This window comes from Chelonia mydas, chromosome 18, assembly GCF_015237465.2.
Source record: "Chelonia mydas isolate rCheMyd1 chromosome 18, rCheMyd1.pri.v2, whole genome shotgun sequence".
NCBI classification, from domain to species: Eukaryota; Metazoa; Chordata; order Testudines; family Cheloniidae; genus Chelonia; species Chelonia mydas.
This window is the reverse complement of record NC_051258.2, coordinates 23,307,877-23,330,747: the sequence shown is the minus strand read 5'-3', so window position 1 is coordinate 23,330,747 and position 22,871 is coordinate 23,307,877. Positions and strand designations below refer to the sequence as shown.

The window sequence follows — 22,871 nt, the reverse complement described above, 5'->3', positions numbered from 1 at the left end:
GGACAGGCGCGCCCCGCTGCCCCTCCTCCGCCCATACCGGCCGCCGCAGGGCGTGTGTTGGGCTGATGTGGCCCCGCCAGCTGTGCGCAGCGCCCCAGGGGCAATCGGGGCAGCCTTCCCGCGGGGCACGCAGCACCTGCCGTCCGGAGTAATAAGGAGGCACAAGCACAGTTCGTCTGAGTCGCTTTTATTGCAGCGTCCAGCGGGCCTCGTACGGATTGGTGCCTCTTCCCCGGCAGACGCCAGCCCCTCTCCGCCGGCTGATCGAGCCGCACCAGAGATCCCGCACTGCGGAGCTGGGGCCCCCTCACGCGCTCAGCACCAACGGCTGCTGCTCCTCAGCCATCTCCTCGTTGGCTGGAATCTCATATATGACGCACAGGGAGGAAAACAAGCAGCCAATGAAAGACACGAAGCTGGCAAAATACATCACCCCGTTAGCGCTGCCCACCATGGAAGTTATGGGTCCCATCACTATAGAAACAAGAAGCTGAGCTAGGAAATACTGGCAGCTCAGAAGAGAGATATCCACGCCCATCCCCCTCTTGGTACCATCGATAGTCGATCCTGCGAACTGTTCAAAGGGAAAGAAAACCATATGAGAACTAGAGAGTAGTTTAGCAAACCAAGCAAAATATGCAAATTGTTAACATGGTAAAACAATATGCTAAATGCAAACCTGCAAGATGAGACTTTCAATAATTAACATCCATATGCAGCATTCACTACATTTTGAGGACACATTGATTTCCCAAACCTAGCAGAGTAAGGAATTACTGTTCCCAGTAGTTGCTGAATTTACACCAGTATTGTTGAGAATGTAGTAGTGGTTTGTAGCAGTGGTTTTCAACCTTTTTTCATCTGAGGACCCCTAAATTTTTTCCAATAGAGGTGTGGACCCCTTTGGAAATCTTAGGATCTGCAGACCCTCACGGGTCCAAGGACCAGAAGTTGAAAACCACTGGTTTGAGGGTTAGCACTAGGGCTGTCAAGCGATTAAAAAAATTAATCACGATGAGCTGTTAATAATAGAATACCATTTACTTAAATATTTTTTGATGTTTTCTACATTTTCCAATATATTTCAGTTACAACACAGAATATAAAGTGTACAGTTCTAGTTTATATTTATTTTTATTACAAATATTTGCACTGTAAAAAACAACAGTATTTTTCAATTCACCTAATACAGTGCAATCTCTTTATCACGAAAGTTGAACTTACAAACGTAGAATTATGTAAAAAAAGCCCTGCATTCAAAAATAAAACAATGTAAAACTTTAAAACCTACAAGTCCACTTAGTCCTACTTCTTGTTCAGCCAATTGCTCAGACAAACAAATTTGTTTATATTTGCAGAAGATAATGCTGCCTGCATCTTGTTTACAATGTCACCTGAAAGAGAGAACAGGCATTTGCATGTCACTGTTGTAGCCGGCGTCACAAGATATTTACATGCCAGATGCGCTAAAGATTCATATGTCCCTTCATGCTTCAACCACCATTCCCAGAGGATATGTGTCCGTGCTGATGACGGGTTCTGCTCGATAATGATCCAAAGCAGTGGCACCGATGCATGTTCATTTTCATCATCTGAGTCAGATACCACCGGCAGAAGGTTCATTTTCTTTTTTGGTGGTTTGGGTTCTGTAGTTTCTGCATCAGAGTGTTGCTCTTTTAAGACTTCTGAAAGCATGTTCTACACTTCATCCCTCTCAAATTTTGGAAGGCACTTCAAATTCTTAAATCTTGGGTTGAGTGCTGTAGATATCTTTAGAACTTTCACATTGGTATCTTGTTTGCATTTTGTCAAATTTGCAGTGAAAGTGTTCTTAAAACAAACAACATGTGCTGGGTCATCATCTGAGACTGCTATAACTTGAAATATATGGCAGAATGTGGGTAAAACAGAGCAGTAGACATACAATTCTCCCCCCAAGGAGTTCAGTCACAAATTTAATTAATGCATTATTTTTTTAACGAACATCATCATCATGGAAATACATCCTCTGGAACGATGGCCGAAGCCTGAAGAGGCATATGAATCTTTAGCGCATCTGGCATATAAATATCTTGCGATGCCAGCTACAACAGTGACATGCGAACACCTGTTCTCACTTTCAGGTGAAGTTGTAATTAAGAAGTGGGCAGCATTATCTCCTGTAAATGTAAACAAACTTGTTTCTCGTAGCATTTGGCTGAACAAGAAGTAGGACTGAGTGGACATGTAGGCTCTAAAGTTTTACGTTGTTTTGTTTTTGAGTGCAGTTATGTAATAAAACACCCTACATTTGTAAGTTGCACTTTCATGATAAAGGGATTGCACTACAGTACTTGTATGAGGTGAATTGAAAAATACTATTTCTGTTACTTTTACAGTGCAAATATTGGTAATAAAAATAATATAAAGTGTGCACTGTACACTTTGTATGCTGTGTTATAATTGAAATTGATATATTTGAAAATGTAGAAAAACATCCAAAATATTTAATAAATTTCAATTGTTATTCTATTGTTTTACAGTGTGATTAATCACAATTAATTTTTTGAGTTAATCGCGTGAGTTAACTGTGATTAATTGACAGCCCTAATTAGCAAACTAATCTCTTCTCTGGACTATTCCCTTAATGCTGGACCACCAAGGCAATGCCATAGGAAAAAGCAGTTGTGCATAAAGGAAACAGCTCAGCAGAAAGGCAAATGATCTTCTCTACCTTTTGAAACTCCAATATTTCCTGAATTTGTCTGCTGGGGAATCTTTTCTCCCCTTAATACAAGTATATACCATTAATGCTACTAAAAGTTGTTTCTTTCTGGTTAACATCAATTGGAGAATAGAATTCTTAATGTGATAAATTTTCCATTGGAAATTCTGAATGTGAGGTTGATCCTGCTACCACAGAAATCATTTTATAAAAGTCCCACTGATACCAATAGGAGTAAGATTTGGCCCAATATGTACAGCCAAACACTTACTAGCTAAACAACAGAAGGATAAATACACGACTATTCCAACAGACACTTCTAGCCCATTAACTAGAATAGTGACTGATAATGTTAATACTCGTTACTTGAAATCCATTCACCAGTAACAAGCAGAAATCCACTCACCAGTGGGAGGGAGCTACAGCCATCCATTTTTTGCAGATTTTAAGCCTTCATTTAATAAAACTAGCTTTTAACTCTTGCAGTGGAGAAAATAACTTCCACATGTAAACTGATGCATTTGCTATCTTCCTGAACCTGCAAATCATCAGCTCCAGTGTCTCTGCTACCATTCCTATCTTTTCTAACAAGCAGTAGAATTAAATTAATAAGACTGGTCTGTTTTCACTGATGTTATGCAGAACCCTGTACTCACAAAGAAGCTACCATAATCATGTCATTTTTGCTCTACAGATGCTTAGGAAAGCTATGAATTTTCTGATAGGTCTCTGGTCAATATTAACAAGGTTTGAAATACTTAATGTAATAATAATAGGAATATATAAAAAAGAAACAAGATTTACAATTTACAATGTATAAAAAGCTAATTTAATTCCAGTTACCCCGGAATCTGAATTTGACAATTGCCCTAGCAGATGATGCCAATAAACACAGGTTTTGTGACGTCTCAGTTACCATTGTATATAGTGACCCATGTTTTACTCGGTTATCGTTTAAGTGTAAATGGGGAAACAAAAGAATTTAACAGTGGGATTCTAAAAGAACAAAATAGCTATTTTTGCGTAAAATAATTTAAATTGTGAAATTGTCTAATGTCCTTATTTAATACTACATTCTGCTTGAGTTAATGCAAGATGCCGATTTCCCCCCTTTCCTTAAATTTTTGCATCTTTTTCTACATCATGTTTGCATCTTTATTTACATGCTAAGAATTTTGGGAAAATATTTTTATCCAAAGAGGTGAATACAAGCGTGTGCTGTTCAGTTAACGTCACTTGTAAAATTAATGCAGGAGAAAGTTTACTGAGATTAAATTCCATCTGTTTGAGAGTATTTGACACAAGGATTTGTGTGAGCTTTAATTGGGTAGGTCTGTTTATTGAGTGTGCAAGTGGTTCCAAGACATGTCAATACTACTAAATAAGGCCTGATCCTACAAAGAGTTACACCTGGCATAGAGTTTCTCCCAATGGAGCTCCATTACTTTAGTGCTTTGCGATCCTGTATGCCTGCATACAATCCTTTGTGCAACCAGGGTCTAATAATTTAGGGCCAATTTGTGGCTTTTGCCACAAGCCCTGAGGAAGAGGCAATGCATTGTTGTCTGCCACAGAAGCACACAACAATCTTGCCAACTCTCACAATTTTACTGGGAGTCTTGTGACAAAAAGTGTTTCCCAAGCTCCTGGAGTGATATTGATATGTGAGGTTTCAGAGTAACAGCCGTGTTAGTCTGTATTCGCAAAAAGAAAAGGAGTACTTGTGGCACCTTAGAGACTAACCAATTTATTTGAGCATGAGCTTTCGTGAGCTACAGCTCACTTCATCGGACCCGATGAAGTGAGCTGTAGCTCACGAAAGCTCATGCTCAAATAAATTGGTTAGTCTCTAAGGTGCCACAAGTACTCCTTTTCTTTTATTAATATGTGAGAATCTGAGCTTTTGTATATAGATAAAGGAAGTTTCTAGCCCTCATGATTGTGGAGAAAATCTTGAAAATGTGATCCTAGTGTATCCTAGAGTCTAAAAACCCAGAAGGCAAATAGAAATCGTCACAAATTAATTATTTTTTTAAAAAACATTATTTTAAAGCCAATCTTATGATTTTTGTTTTAAATGTTTGGGGTTGGAAATGCTGAAGCCAGGAAACTGATTGTGACTCAGAGAATCATAATTTGGGTATCCCCTTGTTCTAGGGGAGGAAATAATCTGTGCTAGCACTACAGATAGTACAGATTACTTTCCTGGCACATCAGTTCACTTGGCAAGCGTATTGGAGTACATTTCATATCCAAGGTTCTCTTTACTCCCTGTCCTGGCCCATCACATGTGCAGGGGAAAAGAGAAAGTAGCAGCCCTGTAGAAACTGCTTTCCTCCCTGTTATGTGAGGAGCCAGGACTCCTTACATTGTCTATCCCCTGTATGAGCATGCGGCAGGGGTCACAATTGGGCAAATAGAAAAGGAGGACTTGTGGCACCTTAGAGACTAACCAATTTATTTGAGCATGAGCTTTCGTGAGCTACAGCTCACTTCATCGGATGCATGCTGTGGAAATTGCACAAGACATTTTATACACAGACACCATGAAACAATGCTTCCTCCCACCCCACTCTCCTGCTGGTAATAGCTTATCTAAAGTGATCATCAGGTTGGGCCATTTCCAGCACAAATCCAGGTTTTCTCACCCTCCGCCCTCCCACAAACAAACTCACTCTCTTGCTGGTAATAGCCCATCCAAAGTGACCACTGTCTTCACAATGCATATGATAATCAATGTGGGCCATTTCCTGCAGAAATCCAGGTTCTCTCACCCCCCTCCAAAAACCACACACACAAACTCACTCTCCTGCTGGTAATAGCCTATCCAAAGTGACCACTCTCCCTACAACCTGCATGAAAATCAAAGTGGGCCATTTCCAGCACAAATCCAGGTTTTCTCACTCCCCCACCCCCATACTCACACAAACTCACTCTCCTGCTGGTAATAGCTCATCCGAAGTGACCACTCCCCCTACAATGTGCATGATAATCAAGGTGGGCCATTTCCAGCACATAAACACCACCCTATACCGGAAACCTACTGACCGCTATTCCTACCTACATGCCTCCAGCTTTCACCCTGACCACACCACACGATCCATCGTCTACAGCCAAGCTCTGCGATACAACCGCATTTGCTCCAATCCCTCAGACAGAGACAAACACCTACAAGATCTCTATCAAGCATTCTTACAACTACAATACCCACCTGCGGAAGTGAAGAAACAGATTGATAGAGCCAGAAGAGTTCCCAGAAGTCACCTACTACAGGACAGGCCTAACAAAGAAAATAACAGAACGCCACTAGCTGTCACCTTCAGCCCCCAACTAAAACCCCTCCAACGCATTATTAAGGATCTACAACCTATCCTGAAGGATGACCCAACACTCTCACAAATATTGGGAGACAGGCCAGTCCTTACCTACAGACAACCCCCCAACCTGAAGCGAATACTCACCAACAACCACATACCACACAACAGAACCACTAACCCAGGAACCTATCCTTGCAACAAAGCCCGTTGCCAACTGTGCCCACATATCTATTCAGGGGACACCATCACAGGGCCTAATAACATCAGCCACACTATCAGAGGCTCGTTCACCTGCACATCCACCAATGTGATATATGCCATCATGTGCCAGCAATGCCCCTCTGCCATGTACATTGGTCAAACTGGACAGTCTCTACGTAAAAGAATAAATGGACACAAATCAGATGTCAAGAATTATAACATTCATAAACCAGTCGGAGAACACTTCAATCTCTCTGGTCACGCAATCAGAGACATGAAGGTCGCTATCTTACAACAAAAAAACTTCAAATCCAGAGTCCAGCGAGAAACTGCTGAATTGGAATTCATTTGCAAATTGGATACTATTAATTTAGGCTTAAATAGAGACTGGGAGTGGCTAAGTCATTATGCAAGGTAGCCTATTTCCCCTTGTTTTTTCCTCCCCCCCCCCCCAGACGTTCTGGTTAAACTTGGATTTATGCTGGAAGTGGCCCACCTTGATTGCCATGCACAGTGTGGGGAGAGTGGTCAGTTTGGATGAGCTATTGCCAGCAGGAGAGTGAGTTTGGGGGGGGGGGGGTGAGAAAACCTGGATTTGTGCTGGAAATGGCCCACTTTGATTTTCATGCAGGTTGTAGGGAGAGTGGTCACTTTGGATAGGCTATTACCAGCAGGAGAGTGAGTTTGTGTGTGTGGTTTTTGGAGGGGGGTGAGAGAACCTGGATTTCTGCAGGAAATGGCCCACATTGATTATCATATGCATTGTGAAGACAGTGGTCACTTTGGATGGGCTATTACCAGCAAGAGAGTGAGTTTGTTTGTGGGAGGGCGGAGGGTGAGAAAACCTGGATTTGTGCTGGAAATGGCCCAACTTGATGATCACTTTAGATAAGCTATTACCAGCAGGAGAGTGGGGTGGGAGGAGGCATTGTTTCATGGTGTCTGTGTATAAAATGTCTTGTGCGATTTCCACAGCATGCATCCGATGAAGTGAGCTGTAGCTCACGAAAGCTCATGCTCAAATAAATTGGTTAGTCTCTAAGGTGCCACAAGTCCTCCTTTTCTTTTTGCGAATACAGACTAACACGGCTGTTACTCTGAAACCTGTCATTGGGCAAATATAGTTCATGTAGAATATTGTATAGCATAACAATAATGTTAGGGTTATACAGTTAAGCACTCAAAAGTCAGCAAATGTCAATGTTAAAATTTCAGCCATTGTTCAAAAGCTATCAGGCATGTACAAGCTACTATTTTCAAACCCTCGCAACTTGGTAACAAGGCAAATAGTTTTCACAAGGATACTGTAAGACACCTCTCCTTCCTCACAGCTCTTACCTACCAAATTTCCTATTTTGCCTCCAGACATTGCTAAAACTGTTCATATAAAACTTACATATTTTAGATTTTTTTTAAATAATAGGTCCCCCCCCCCATTCTCAAAAATGAACTGCTTTTGTGCAGACAATAGAACAAGTTTATCCTTGGGCAGAAATTAGACTTGGAAAAATTCACCCTTAATCATGCAAATTTGAGAAGTATGAGTAACTGAAAAGTGATTTATGATGGAAATCCTTAGGCAACCTTGTTGACAGCTGTAGTAAGTGCTCCAGCAGTAATGAAGTTTGCCTGAGATTTAGGGTTGCCATTCAGCCAGTGTATATCACCTGCATTAACAGTATTTCTGTTGAGACATGGTATTTCCCTTTTGCTGTATAGTGCTGGTGTGTCCTAAAACATTTTTAGAGATTCCTTAGCCCAGATCCACAAAAGGGATTTAGGTGTTGTGATGCTCCTAACTTTTAGGCACCTAGAAAGTCACAGGAACATCACTGTGGTCCACAAAGACTGAGTTGGGCACCCAGCCTCCTACACAACGAATGGGGAGAGACATAGAAGCAATCAACAAAGCCAGCCCTGCTAGGCAGGGAGCCACCTAAGCTAGCCAATGGGAGATGTCTATGAGAAGGATGCATGCCAAGCCCTGAACCACTCTTGATGTTTGGTGCCTAAGTCTGGTCTGTAGGAAGGCACCTATCTCTGTTTGTGATTAATTAATCAGGGGAAGATAGGCATTCAGCTGTCTAGATTGAATGCGGGGGCCCAATCCAATAGTTGGCCTCTCAGCACACCTACTTTTGCCAGGAAAAATTTAATTTAAACCTGCATGCGAGTTCACACAAAACAGCCCAAGAAGGCGCTTCCTTATAACCTTTAGCTGATCAGTTAAGGTACTAACCCAGGATGTGGTTTGAATTTTGGAGGATAGAATTCAAATTTAAAATGATCTGGACAAACAGGAGAAATGATCTGAAATAAACAGGATGAAATTCAATGAGGACAAATGCAAAGTACTCCATTTAGGAAAGAACAATCAGTTGCACACATACAAAATGGGAAATGACTGCCCAGGAAGGAGTACTGCAGAAAGAGATCTGGGGTGTCATAGTGGCTCGTAAGGTAAATATGAGTCAACAGTGTAACACTTGCAAAAACAGTGAACATCATTCTATGATGTATTAGCAGGTGTGTTGTAAGCAAGACATGAGAAGTAATTCTTCCACTCTACTCCATGCTAATAAGGCCTCAACTGGAGTACTGTGTTCAGTTCTGGGTGCCACATTACAGGAAAGATGTGGACAAATTGGGGAAAGTCCAGAGAAGAGCAACAAAAAGGATTAAAGGTCTAGAAAACATGACCTATGAGGGAAGATTGAAAAAAATGGGTTTGTTTAGTCTGGAGAAGAGAAGACTGAGAGAGGGGACATGATAACAGTTTTCAAGTACATAAAAGGTTGTTACAAGGAGGAGAGGGGAAAATTGTTCTCATTAACCTTTGAGGATAGGGCAAGAAGTAATGGGCTTAAATTACAGCAAGGCTGGTTTAGGTAGGACATTAGGAAAAAATTCCTAATTGTTAGGGTAGTTAAGCACTGAAATAAATTCCTTAGGGAAGTTGTGGAATCTCCATCATTGTAGGTTTTTAAGAGCAGGTTAGACAAACACCTGTCAGGAATGGTCTAATTATTATGTAGTCCTGCAATGAGTGCAGAAGACTGGACTAGATTACTTCTCAAGGTCCTTTCCAGTCCTATACGTCTATGATTCTACCTGAAGGGGAGAATGGACTTGAACAGGGAGTTGCCACAGTCCTAACCACTAAGCTATAGAGTCATTCTAACTCTTTCTCAGTCCAATTAATATTTAACTATTCAATCATTTAATTAAAGTGGGCCAACTTCAAAAGGAGATACTGAGGGAGCCCCATGTCAGAATATCCTATAGCACATTGTTCAAACCTCTTCTCATCAGACAGAGGGGGATTTGAAGGGTGGGTCTTCCACATCCTGTGTAAATACCCTAACCACTAGGCTAAAAGTTAGAAAGGAGGTTGTCCTCCTCTCCTTCCCCCAGCTGTTTTGAATGAACTCACATGTGGGGCCTGATCCAGTAGGTGTGCTAAGAGACTGCCTACCAGATCGGGCCCCACACATGACTTACGCACTCTAATACCCATCTTCTTCAGTTTGTGAATCATTCCAGAGCATAGGCAGGAGACATGCACCTGGACACCAAGAGTGATGCCGCAGTGTGCATGCTCAGTAGCAGAAACACAGGCACCTATGGAACTCTTACTGCCAAAACTTATGCAACAAGCAAGTTTACGTACTACAAAGTTAGGCGGCAGCTGAGTAGGAGGTTGTGAATCACAACTGTGCCTAAAAAGGGGACTCAGGCACCTAAAAACAGGATTAGGTGCATATGTACCTTCTTTGATCCCACCTTTAGTTCTCGCTCAGTCTTGACTGCTTGTGGTATTTCTAGCTCATCCATCCCCCTGTGCTCAGTGTGGCTTTGGAAATTCAATGTTGATAAGTAATGAATGCATATTAGAAAAATAATCCCAACTATACATAAAAAATGATGGAATCTAAATGAGCTGTTACCGCTTGAGAGAGATCTTGATGTCATCGCGGATAGTTCTCTGAAAACATCTGCTGAATGTGCAGTGGCAGTCAAAAAAGCTAACAATATTAGGAACCATTAGGAAAGGGATAAATAATAAGACAGAAAATATCTTAATGCCACTATATAAATCCATGGTACGTCCACACCTTGAATACTGTGTGCAGTTCTGGTTGCCCCATCCCAAAAAAGATGTATTAGAACTGGAAAAAGTACTGAGAAGGGCAACCAAAATTATTAAGGGTACAGAACAGCTTTCAGAAGAGGAGAGATTAAAAAGTCTGGGACTGTTCAGCATGGAAAAGAGACAACTAAGGCGGGGATATGATAGAGGTCTGTAAAATCATAAGTGGTGAGGAGAAAATGAATAAGGAAATGTTATTTATCCCTTCACATAACACAAGAACTAGGGTTACCCAATGAAATTAATAGGCAGCAAGTTTAAAACAAACATAAGGAAGTACTTCACACAACGAATCAATAACCTGTGGAACTCAGTGCTAAGCAATGTTCTGAAGGCCAAAAGTATAACTGGGTTAAAAAAAGCATTAGATAAGTTCATGGAGGATAGGTCCATCAGTGGTTGCTAGCCAAGATGGTCATGGATGCAACCCCATGCTCTGGGTGTCCCAAATTCTCTGACTGCCAGAAACTGGGACTGGACAACAGAGGATGGATCACTCAGTGACTGCCCTGTTCTGTTCATTCCTTCTGCAGCATCTGGCATCGGCCACTGTTGGAAGACAGGATACTGGGCTGGATGGACCATTGGTCTGACCCAGTATAGCTATTCTTATGTTCTTATGCTTCCTGATCAGATTCTGCCAAACGTGAGTATAGGACCATTAATAGTGTCCTGGCCAGCACAGACTGAGCTATGAAAAAATAACTTAAAATAAATATTCAGCTTCTCAGCAATATGCAGCAGAGGGCAAGGGAGAAGGAAAAAGAAGTAAGCATTAGAGAGGCTGGGAAGGGGAGGAGGGCAAAGGAAAATCAATAGAGATGAAGACGATTCAGTTCCCTTTCTACCCGTGGCTGGCCACATAGTAGAAAGAGATTTTTAAAAAAGTTAATTCTAACTGATTGTATGTGCAGCAGAAAAAGAAAAGGAGCAAAAAATTCTAGTTGAACATGATCTGTCTTGGCAGAAGTTTGTCTTAGCTGTGGGTAGTGTAGAAACTTCTGCACTTTATGGTTTAAAAACATGTAGTAGTAGGAAACTTACCTTTTTACTCTGGTAGTAATCACACAACAGAGAATAAGGGAGTGTGCAGAGCGTTGAAAACAAAATACCATAAGTTATGCATAAAGATAAAACCACATAGATATTTCTGGAGAGTGTAGCCAGGCCTGTACCAAGTCCAAAAGCAAGGTATGCTATGAAATACAGGGTGCGAATACTGAAGTATTCTTCCAGCTTTTCTAGTGCAGCTGTAAAATAGAATTTAAGAGAATAAATTGCACAGAAACATATAAACAGATTCTGTTTATTTTTTTAACTTTCTGCTGTGACTACATCCTAGTTGCCCTGGTCTTTAACCTTCTCAAAGCATTAGAATTATTGGTTTATTTAATTATGGGAAATAACTTTCCACAAACAATAAAGGGAACTTGTGAGATATTATATTTCTTTTTCGTAATCTGATATCATAATTTTTACTTTTGCCAATTGTTTTGAAGTATACTTTAATGCAAATACTTGTAAAGTTAACATATGTGATACTGTATAAGGTTGGAGTGATCAGCTTCTGGTACTGTCAGCTTTTCAGGTCATGCAGAATAAGATCTTTCATACAGAGCATGTTAAGAAGGTAATTATGAACTGAAGAATGGCCTGTCTATCCTTCCTTTACCCACATTAAGGCTTTTTAGGTGTACATCCCCATGTTTTCTGAACCCTGTCTATTATTAATCTATGGTTTATGGATACAGCTTTAACAGGACTATGAATGAAATGTAAGATCTTTAGTGGAGAAATGATTGATAAATAAGGGCCAGATTCCACCATCTTTCTTCATGTTGAGTAATGCCTTACTTTGCAAGTAGTCCTGTTGAAATCAGTGGCACTTCTTGTGGGGTAAGGTGCTATCACTCCTCAGTTTGAAAAAGGTTGGCAGAATTGGGCTTTAAGAGATTATTTGAGAGGAATTAGTATCATGAATAGCACTTCATTGGTAATGTTTTATGTTGGACTATATCTGTTTGTAATAAGTGATGTACAGATCAATGCTCTTATTTAATGGGACTGAGCATACAGGAAAGCTGTCCCAAAGCGTGCTTGGCTTTCCAAGCATGTGAGTAACCAAAAAGTATACATATTTCACATGGTAAGTAATTTATAGGGCTAGATTACCTTTACTCAATGTCACAGGGTGGGCAGGCCCCTTTAAGGAAGTATGGACACCGCACCACCTGTGCCTGGTTTTCCCCTGATGCATGGGACAGAAATGGTAGATGAAACCTTGACCACAGGGAGCATGTAAACAAGGTGAGATCACAGGTCTAGGATCAGATGAATACAGATTGAAGTTTACCTGCTTTTAAAAAAAAAAAAAAAAAGGGGAGGGGGGGGAGGGTGCCTAGTCTTAGTTTAGGTGAGATTCAAGGTCAGGATATGATCTGGAGGGGAGTTCTCCCCATAGCTAGGTGGAAAGTCTGTGAGAGAACCCTAGAAAGAACAGAAAATACTGGGAAATTTTCTGAGGGCTATAAGGACAGTGGGAGCCTTGGGAAGGGCAGATGGACTGATTTGTGAAATCCTGCTAGCTAGGGAAGGACTGATTGTGCTGTGGGTGGGACAGTAAAAAGGTTTGTTTTGGCTAAACAAAGCAAACCCCAAGAGGGGAAACATTAACTGAATCACCTATTGTGCAATGGCTGAATAGCTCTGGGCACAGGAAAGGAAACTGTGATATAGTACTGTATCAAGAGTGGTGAGAGAGTGCCCTGTGACTCATATCAATTAGTATCCTACACCAAATAGTCCCATTGACTTAAATGATATTACATGTGGTGTAACATACTGCTGATTGTGAGAAAAGGATATCCAGCATATCCCATAGGAAATATGAAAGATCATTCACTAACAGTCTTAGGTAGGAAAGCATAATTACCTCCATTTTACAGAGGGGGTACTGAGACACACCAAGATTAAATGATGTGCCCAAAGATTACAGAGTAAATTAGGCGCAGAACCAGGATTGGAATACAGAATTGCCTGTCTTCCAGTCCTGTGCAAAATCGCTAGATCACACTGCCTCCCAAGTATGGACAATATGAAAATTAATTGTCTTTGCTGATTCAAGCCTGCTGATCTGCCAGTATTGCCAAGTCCTGCAATAATGTAGCACTTTGCACATGTAAGACACCATATTAGTACTAGATATTATTAGCCAATATTACCCTAAAGTATGTGTTCTCATGGGTGAATTGAGAACATGTAATATGTGACTTTTAGACTGAAGACAAGAGGATAAACATGAGTGTATTAAAAGAAACCAGTCTATATTCCTGCTTGCTTGTATATCTGTGGTAATGCAGAAGTGGCAAATCTTTATAAATTTCTAATTCTTCTTTCATAGTCATAGAGGTTTGGAACTGCACATTTCTTGAAGGACTGCTACTTCTAGAACAAAACAAGTTGTCATGTGGAAAAAAATGAATATATCTTAGGGGTACCGTATGTTTTCTTCTCAGTGTGTATGTGTAGCAGGGTGGCCACCCGCTCTTGCCCTGAAGGACTGAAAAGCCAGCCCTTTAAGAGGGCTGTGGGCTAGAAGCTGGGCTGATTGGGGAAATAGCCGCAGCTGGGCCATGCCCCAATCAGGGCCCAGCTGGCCCTTACAAAGGCTGGGAGCCAGACACTCAGGCAGTCTCTCTCTGGCTAGAGAGAGACAGATAGGCCTGGCTGCAGGGGAACTCACCTGGGGACTTAGAGTAAGGCAGGGCTGGGGAAAGGCCTCAGGAGCTGGGAAGCCCTAGGCCAGCAATGCCCCAGGCTGTGGGGCCTGGTCCCAGGTCCTTATAGGTATTGGGGTTGCAAAGGGGCAGTCTGAGGGTGGGTAAGGGCAGCCAGTCCAAATCCCTTTTTGCCTGTGATGATTGGCTTTTACACTGCAGTCTGCCCCAGGGTGTGGGGGCTTAATGGTAACTGGCAGTAGCAATGACTGAGGCGATGTGGGGATAGTGGGTGAGGGTTCCTAAGGAGTGGGGGTACTGCCAGGGGGCAGCACCCAAGGCAAGGGCACCGGACATGAGGGCCAGTGGTAAGGTGGATCACTGGCCTGTGGAGGGTGCTCTGGGCTGGAAATTGAGCTAATTCCCAAGGATGACCAGTAGGAGGTGCTGCTGGGTGAGTCCGAATGCTTGCAGTGTGCATAACTTGTGCAGTGTTACTATTTGCCAAAAAAACAGAATTCTACCCAGAAGAGGCTGCCTGTCAGTGGTGAGTGAAGGAATTGCACAATGGTTGCCTGAACTTGCAAAGACGTTACACTCAACTTGATACCATTTCTATTTGTCTCTGTCTGTAACACAATAACCTTTGAATGCTACAACTATTCAATTTCAAAATTTCAGTAAACATTCAAGGCATCAAGGGCCAGAATACTATTGGATTTTTGGAAAATCAGGAAGCTGAAAGGTGGGAAATGGGGGGCCCCATGAAGCCTTACCAGCTCTCTAGTACAGCCATAATTTTAAACCCCTCTGCAATTGTTTTAGCTCAAACAACTGGTTGATAGTACCCATTAATGTCTTCCAGCATAACAGTAGTCCTGATTCATCTCTGTCTATCCTACCAATACACTGAATCATATAAATGTAGGGCTGGAAGGGACCGCAAGAGGTCATCTAGTTCACCCCCCTATGCTGAGGCAGAACCAAGCAATCATACACCATCTCTGAGAGGTGTTTGTCTAACATGTCGTTGAAAACCTCTAATGATAGGGATTCCACTCCTTCCTTAGTAACTTATTCCAGTACTTAACTATCCTTTATAGTTAAAAAGGTTTTACTAATATCTACCCTAAATCTCCCTTGCTGCAGATTTAACTGATTACATTTCTTGTTCTACCTTCAATGGACATTGAGAACAATTTACCGCCATCCTCTTTACATATTTGAAGACTATTATTAGGTTTCCCCCTCAGTCCTACATAAAGTACTCCTGTTAATGCACCCCGGAATTATATTAGCCTATTTCACAACTGCACCACATAGTTGGCTCATATTAAACTTGTGACCCACTATAACTCCCAGTTCCTTTTCTGCAGCACTGCTGCCTAGACAGTTATTCCCAATTTTATATTTGTGCATTTGACATTTCTTTCCTAAGTGCAGTAGGTTGCACTTGTTTTAATGAATTTCATCTTGTTGATTTCAGACCAGTTCCCCAATTTGTCATGGTCATTTTGAATTATAATCTTGTCCTCCAAATTGTTTGCAACCCCTCCCAGCTTGATGTCACCTGCAGATTTTATAAGTATATTCTCCACTTTATTATCTAAGTCATTAATGAAAATAGTGAATAGAACCAGACTCAGGACAGACCTCTGTGGAGCCCCACTATTAATGTCCTCCCAGTCTGGCAGAAAACCATCGATAACTGAAAAACTGTACTCAGAGTAATCAGTTGTGCACGCACATTACAGTAATTTCATAGCCACATTTCCCACTTTGCAAGTGGGACTGTGTACCTGTGCATATGGGTGGAGGGATGCATGCTCCCTGTGCATGGGGTTTGTGTGTGCATAGGGTGTGTGAATGCAGGGCATACAGAATCCTTAGCAGTCGCAGGGGAGTTACAGGAAGCCCCTGCAATAGAGGCAGGTGGGATGGCAGGGAGCTATGTGGGAAAACTGAGGGATGCAAGGAACCCTTGGTGCATGCAAAATGCTCGGCTTACACAAGCTATGAGGTGTGCAATTCCCCCATACCTCAGTTCACCTACCTCACAAGAGTTTTGTGAAGCTGTGGATTACTTTATGAACAGTGCTATACAATGGCAATTTGTTTTATTGTGACGAGACTGTTGGGTGTCTGTGCTGTCAATGCTAACCAGTATTAACTAACAGAAATAGTATGTATATAGACAGACAAGAACTGCTAATAAAAAAAAAAAAAAAATTTTAGGGCAGAAAAACCATCAAGTAGCACTCTAATCTGCAATATAAATGCCAAGCCTAAAACAACATTCTATACTGCAGAAGCAGCTTTTCAGAGGCAGTTCGTTCTCCTCTCAGCATTATGGGAGAAAGCTCTGCTTAATACCTGAATAGAATGCAGCACTGAATGCATAGATACACATTCCCCAACACCCCATGGTGACCCCAGCATTGTATTTTTGATATTCATCAGAGTTGTGAGGGGCTTTAGGATTGCCTTGAAACACCACTTCTCCCATGAAGTCTGTGTAGAACAGCAACATTCCCTCAAACGAGAGCCAACCTAGAAGAAGCCAGAAGCAATATTTATTTATTTAAATTTGAATGGCATCTTTAAGCTCCCACTCCAAGCTCTGGGTGCTCTTACATATTTTAGAAGTCCCAGCAGTAAACAAACTGTGTAACATTCTATAATATACTCCACAGCTTGCCCTTATCATCATCATGGGAGTTACCTGAGACCTCTCTCTTTATATACTATACTGTAATCTGTATCAAAGTCAGTTAGCATTTTAAAGGTTAAAACCTACCCTTTGAACACCACCTGGAATCCCCAAAAGCAGACTGCACTGGTCAGAGCACTGATCAGAGCAAGAGAAACTACAAATGGGTTACAGAATTCTGAACTAGCTTCAGTTTCTAAATGGATTCAAGATCTAGCTTTCACATAGAGCACATCATAGTGGTCTAGTCTTGAGATGACAAAGGCATGGATTAGTGCATAAGGTCTGAGAGAGATGACTCCACTGATCTTTCCAAAATTAGATGGGAAAAGTGCTTTTAGTTATGGCGACTACCTGGGACTCCAGCAGCATCCTCTAGTTCAATAAAATTCCATAGCAGCGAATTTATGTTGCAAATGGTGGCTGTGCTCCCTCACTCAAGGATGCTGATGCAACAGTTCATCTGATTCCTTCTGCCAACTTATTAATATTATCTCAGTCTTCTCTCGACTGAGCCTGACCTATCGAGCCTTCTACAGTCACTTGGCCACTCTATTAACAGATAGAAAGTGATGGCGGTGTAGAGCTGGCTGCCATCAGAATACTGAAAACACCACAGCCCATGTCTCTTACAGTCTTTCTTACGGAGCCTCATGTACGCATGGAACATGAGTAGAAAGAAAGTTGAACCCTGTGTTGCCTCACATGGGAGTGTCCCTGGCACAAATAAAAGAGAATATCACCCATCATTACCCTTACAGCATGTCTAAATGAACACACATTGTGTGGCAAACTGGGGGATAAATCTACAGAGCTCCAGCATACTGCACTCTAAGAGTCTGTGCGCAGGGTCCACATGAAGAGTTCCCTTTGGAACGGACAGTTAGTGGACGGCACACTGGAGCTCTGAAGATTTACAGCCCAGTTTACTGAGCAGTGAGTTTCATCTAGAAATGCCCTTAGAGGCCTCTGAGCAAATAAACACTCATTCAATAAGAAGTCCAATACCAGAGGACAATGTCAAAGGAGGCTGATTTGTAAAATTTTAATGATAAAATTTTCAATTTATAATTTCTGCTCCTAGTTCAGTTTCTTGTGTCCTAGTACATATACTCAACCTAAATCAGAGGTAGATTTCCTTAGTGCCGATACAAACAAGGAATTATTTTCTTACTAAAAATAAATATGTATTCATTTCTGGTAGAAAATAATCTAGTTATAGAAGAAACATAAGAGACTTTCTGGAGTTTGGAATACTATCAGTCACCTTCATGGAGAAAATTAGGACTCAGTTAGTCAGTAGTCCTCAGCAAGGGACAACCACAATAGATCAAACACTTTAAAATATTAATCTAAACTAATTCTTAAACCATTTTCTTCTGAAGGAAAATATGATTACTTTCATGGTGAAAACATGACATTGTGCAGGTTTACCTAGGAAGTGGTTGATGCAGAGGTTACGCAGAGTCTTGGGCATGTGGCAGATGGTTGAACAAAGAAGTTTCATGGAAAGTGATTGCTCAGACATCTCACCTGATCCATTCAACTCACTCTCATACTTCACACCATTCAGCAAAATATTAGCAACCTGCACCATAAGAACTCCAAATCAGAAAACATAAAAACAAAGCTGTGTAATATTACATTTCTTTGTGGTCACTGACAGTGTTGCCATAAAAAGTAAACACTGAGAATAAAGATGAGTCTAGATTCAGTGGGGATGCAAGCAATGGAGTAAATAAGTTAATCATAAAATGCAAAGTAGTATTCTGTATACGGTTTTGGCTTTCAGTGGATTTGAAACAAGTATCTTACACTCTTCTGGATTTCTTTGGGAACCAAATTTAGTACTGGCGTAAGTGGACATGAATCCCATTGAAGTGAATAGGAGCTGTCCTCATAACAGGGCTGCATTTGGCTGCAGGAATAGTAGGGCTGGTGCAGACAAAAGGACCTCCTTTAATTTACACACTCATGTTAGTTGCTTTTCCTGCTATTCCCCACACACATGGGGTGAAATCCTGGCCGCACTGAAATCAGGGAAACCAGGATTTTACTCATAGTGGTAAATTACACTCATTTTGCACAGCTACTGAATGTCTAGTTCAGGGGTAGGCAACCTATGGCATGCGAGCTGATTTTCAGTGGCACTCACACTGCCCGGGTCCTAGCCACCGGTCCGGGGGGCTCTGCATTTTAATTTAATTTTAAATGAAGCTTCTTAAATATTTTTAAAATCTTATTTACTTTACATACAACAATAGTTTTAGTTATATATTAAGGACTCTATATTAAAGACTTATAGAAAGAGGCCTTCTAAAAACGTTACAATGTATTACTGGCACGCAAAACCTTAAATTAGAGTGAATAAATGAAGACTTGGCACACCACTTCTGAAAGGCTGCCAATCACTGGTCTAGTTGGTGTATGTTAAAGTACTTCCTATTCCCACCTGCACCTTTTAAGACCAACTTACATCTAGCATGTAATTTACACTGCCATTTATGTCACTCCTGAATTTGGCAAAAGATTTACATGAGTGTTACACCTGTTAACATCAGGTTATCATTGGCTTAAGTTGGCTCATGTGTACAAAGCGCTGCTGAATGCATTCCCTATACAAAATGAGCTCATTCACAAGCCTGAAAACAGTAATATGATGGCAAAAAATATCCGTTAAGCATGTTTCAAAACACAAAATGTATAATTGGGTCAAAAGATAGCAAAAGAAACATACATAACAGGACAGGTGCCTCATTTCTGCTCCCGTTATGTACCAGCACACAGAGGTCCCTGACCTCCTGCAGATTCCCAGGAAACCACTAGGTTTGGGGACAAGCCCCACAGCCTTTTCCCAAGAGCTGGAAAATCTCACTTTCCCTGATGAAAACATGGGCAGTAATCTTCATGAGGAGATGCTCACAGCAAAACACCCCCCCACACCCACCATTACTTTGGTTATCATTTCATGGGCTGTGAAACAATTTGTAGCTCATGAAAGCTTATGCTCAAATAAATTGGTTAGTCTATAAGGTGCCCCTAGTATTCCTTTTCTTTTTGTGTCTAACATTATTAACCTCAGAAATGCCGATGCACATAATTTGCCTCTGTGCCTTGTGTTATATTGTCTGAGGGGTGGGAAAAGGCCCACATTATTCCCTGGCGGAGAGTCCGAATCATAAATAATTTCCCGCAATCTCTTACTAATTTTTATTCCCTAAATCTCTCTTATTAATAGACTCATATTATGAGTTTATATATTGTATTCCTACCGTAGCTTTCATAAACAAGCTGTTACAAAGAGCCCTTAATCACAAGTGTGTATAGACAAACAAAAAGTCAGTCATTATGATAAAAGTATATATTTAAGCATTTTAAAATAAAAGGTAAAACTATCTAAAGAGACTAAATGAATGTTCAGATTACATGGTCATGACATTGTTTCTGGAGATATTTTCTCCCCTTACCTGTTGGCTGAAGGTTACATTTCTTCTCCTGCTACTTTCTGGACAATATCCTGTTACAACATCTGGAATGGCCAAGGTCTGAGGCCTTTTCAGAATCCCTATTGATCGTGGCTTTATTGCATCCAGTGAACCCACCCTTAGTGCATCTCCATCTGGCCCTGGATTTACAGAATTCTCCCCTTGGTCCAGGATTCCATTTTCTTGACAGTAAAAGCCCTCTGGCACCCTGGGAAAGCTGACACTGATTGCCTGTCTGGGCAAGCTAGCTGGGATTGCTAAATAGCCGTCATACCCTCCTGTGAAGCAGTCTATGAGCACGCTGTCAATATTTGAGGTCCCAAATGATGATGCAAATTCATTAATTCCTGTCAAGGAATTGTCTCTGCTGTTAAAACTGCCATATTTAGGTGTGAGTGGGCTGAGAGGGGAAATTGGACTTGTAAAACTTGCATATAAATCATGTGAGTTACGAGAATTGAGGTTTTCATTTACACCTTCCTCAAACAAAAGAGGTGGAGAAGGAGGAAGAGGAAGACTTGGACTCTTCATCACTTTTTTCTTCTTGCTAAAAGACTGCAGCGGTCTTTCTGGAATGCTAATTAGAGTCAAGACAGTAGTGATAGTCAATATTATTGCTGTGAAGACATAGATGACACGGAGCTGCCCTCCCAGAGCTTTTCCAAAACTGGTTTTATCCCAATTTATTCCTCCAACAACATAACCAAAGCCACCTCCAAGACCTGTTGGGGAAAATAGATTAAGATTACCTTCCCCAGCCAATTCCTAAAGAAAAAAGGCAATGAAGCACAGCACCATTTGAATCATGAGTTCTGAGCTAGATTCCCAATTCCTAGCTAATCACTTTAAGGATTTATATCTCTTAAATACAATACAATAGCCTGCACCAAAAACACATTAATGATGAGATAGAGAGGGAAAGGGGGTTGATGCTGCACAAGTAACTGATGTAAAGAATCTGAAGCCAGCTCTACTCCCACATTTGCCAGCTCATTTTAGGACAAGTCACTTAATCTTTGTAAGTGTCAGAGTTCCCACCTGTAAAATGACAATAGCGATGCTTACCTGCCTCATGGCATAGCTCTAGGATTAAAGTGCATTTCTCCTCTGAAAAGTGAAGTTAAAATTGATCCTTCATACTCAATAGGAAGCTCTTCTCTGTGTGTATTCAGAGTCAGGTTAGCTCAATTTACTGAATAATGGGCTGGCTACACATTTGAAGTGGCAACACTATTTAAAACAAACACTATATAAAATATATACATTATACAAGCTCCATTCATGTGGTGACAGCCTTAGGCAAATGTCCTTTCTTTCATCACACACACAGAGCAATGCAGAAGTATGTTTTATAAATCTGGTGAAAGAGGAAAACTAAACTGCAGAATTTGATAGCTAACAATGAAAATAAAGATCAGCAGTTTTAGGGCAACCAGCAGGATTTGCCTCCTCCAATAAAGCCAATACAAATGGTATTTTCTCCTGAATACAGTATGATCATCTCCTCTCTGTAAATATTATTGCTACCACATCTGTTTGAGGGGGGTCTCAGGAAGAGCTGTCAAGAATTTGGTTTATTTCTATTTTTACATTTGTTAAACTCTTTGACAATAAAACCAAAACTGATAAAGGCAAAATATCACAAACTTACTATAATTTATACACTGTTTATTTTTTAAATTACTGAAGCTACCTATTGAGTTATACTTATAGTAGAGGAAAAGAGACAGTTCCCCAACCCAAAGCTGTATGTATCATTACAGTTCAAAGACCTATGGTATATACACACATTCGTGCCACACTATTCTATATTGGAACTTGTCTGCTCATAGCTAAATGGCTATATACCATGCAAGAGTAAATAAAAGTGCATACCTGCTAACAAAGCATGGATGTTAAGCCCCCTGTCTTGATCCACTGGGCTACACACATCCATCATATAGGCATGACTGGGATTGTCTGCCGAATCTGCACTAAAGTCCATTAGGACAACCCCACAGATTGTGAGAATGATCCCCCACTTATGGTTATTCACAGTGTCAGCCAACGCGCTGCCAATGTCCCTTCCATTCAGCATAAGTGAGAGCCCCAATAATGCTCCTAGGAACAAGGAATCAAATTAGATCAACCGGGAGGAAAAAATTATGAAGGCCCATCCTTCCTTGCTCTCCAATTGTTATTCTACACCAAACTCAGTACAGCAGGTAGCATCATTCACAGTCAGATCACCACAGACTGGGGGTTCTGTGTGGTTTATGGAAAGATTTTGGATCTCTGTTCCTAACAATGTCCAAACTAACTGAATTATTTGCTCTTCTTAGATCCAATCTCAAAATTTAATGAGCACTTTCCGTAGTTTGTTTGTTTGTAGAGTTTCCTTTCTGCTGACAGGCCTTCACATAGGACTAGATCTCTCCAGATAATTGAGCAGACAGGACGCTTCCATACATACATCTCTAGTTGCCCACACAGGAGGCAGTGGGAGAGTGCCATCTGAGGCTAATGTCAACACTAGAAGCTAGGGGTATAGTTCCCAGCTAACATACATATACTCACACTAGCTCTCATCAAGCTATTGCAATTATAAA

The 22,871-nt window shown here is 41.1% G+C and overlaps 1 protein-coding gene across 6 annotated transcripts in view; it reads right to left on the bottom strand.

Moving 5' to 3' along the window:
• Window positions 1-166: 166 nt before the first annotated feature.
• SLC45A1 (solute carrier family 45 member 1) overlaps window positions 167-22,871 on the bottom strand; it is an 84,290-nt gene continuing 61,585 nt past the window's right edge. For 4 of the 6 annotated variants that reach the window (XM_037881372.2, XM_037881370.2, XM_037881371.2 and 1 more), the window contains 6 exons: window positions 22,159-22,383; window positions 20,266-21,005; window positions 18,233-18,386; window positions 16,462-16,638; window positions 11,417-11,622; window positions 167-574 (listed from right to left, as the gene is read on the bottom strand). In XM_037881372.2, coding sequence (XP_037737300.1) covers window positions 308-574; window positions 11,417-11,622; window positions 16,462-16,638; window positions 18,233-18,386; window positions 20,266-21,005; window positions 22,159-22,383 — 1,769 coding nt within the window. In that variant the 3' untranslated portion in view covers window positions 167-307. The remainder of the gene's footprint in view (window positions 575-11,416; window positions 11,623-16,461; window positions 16,639-18,232; window positions 18,387-20,265; window positions 21,006-22,158; window positions 22,384-22,871) is intronic. The other 2 variants (XM_043531832.1, XM_043531833.1) reach the window with 2 other exon arrangements.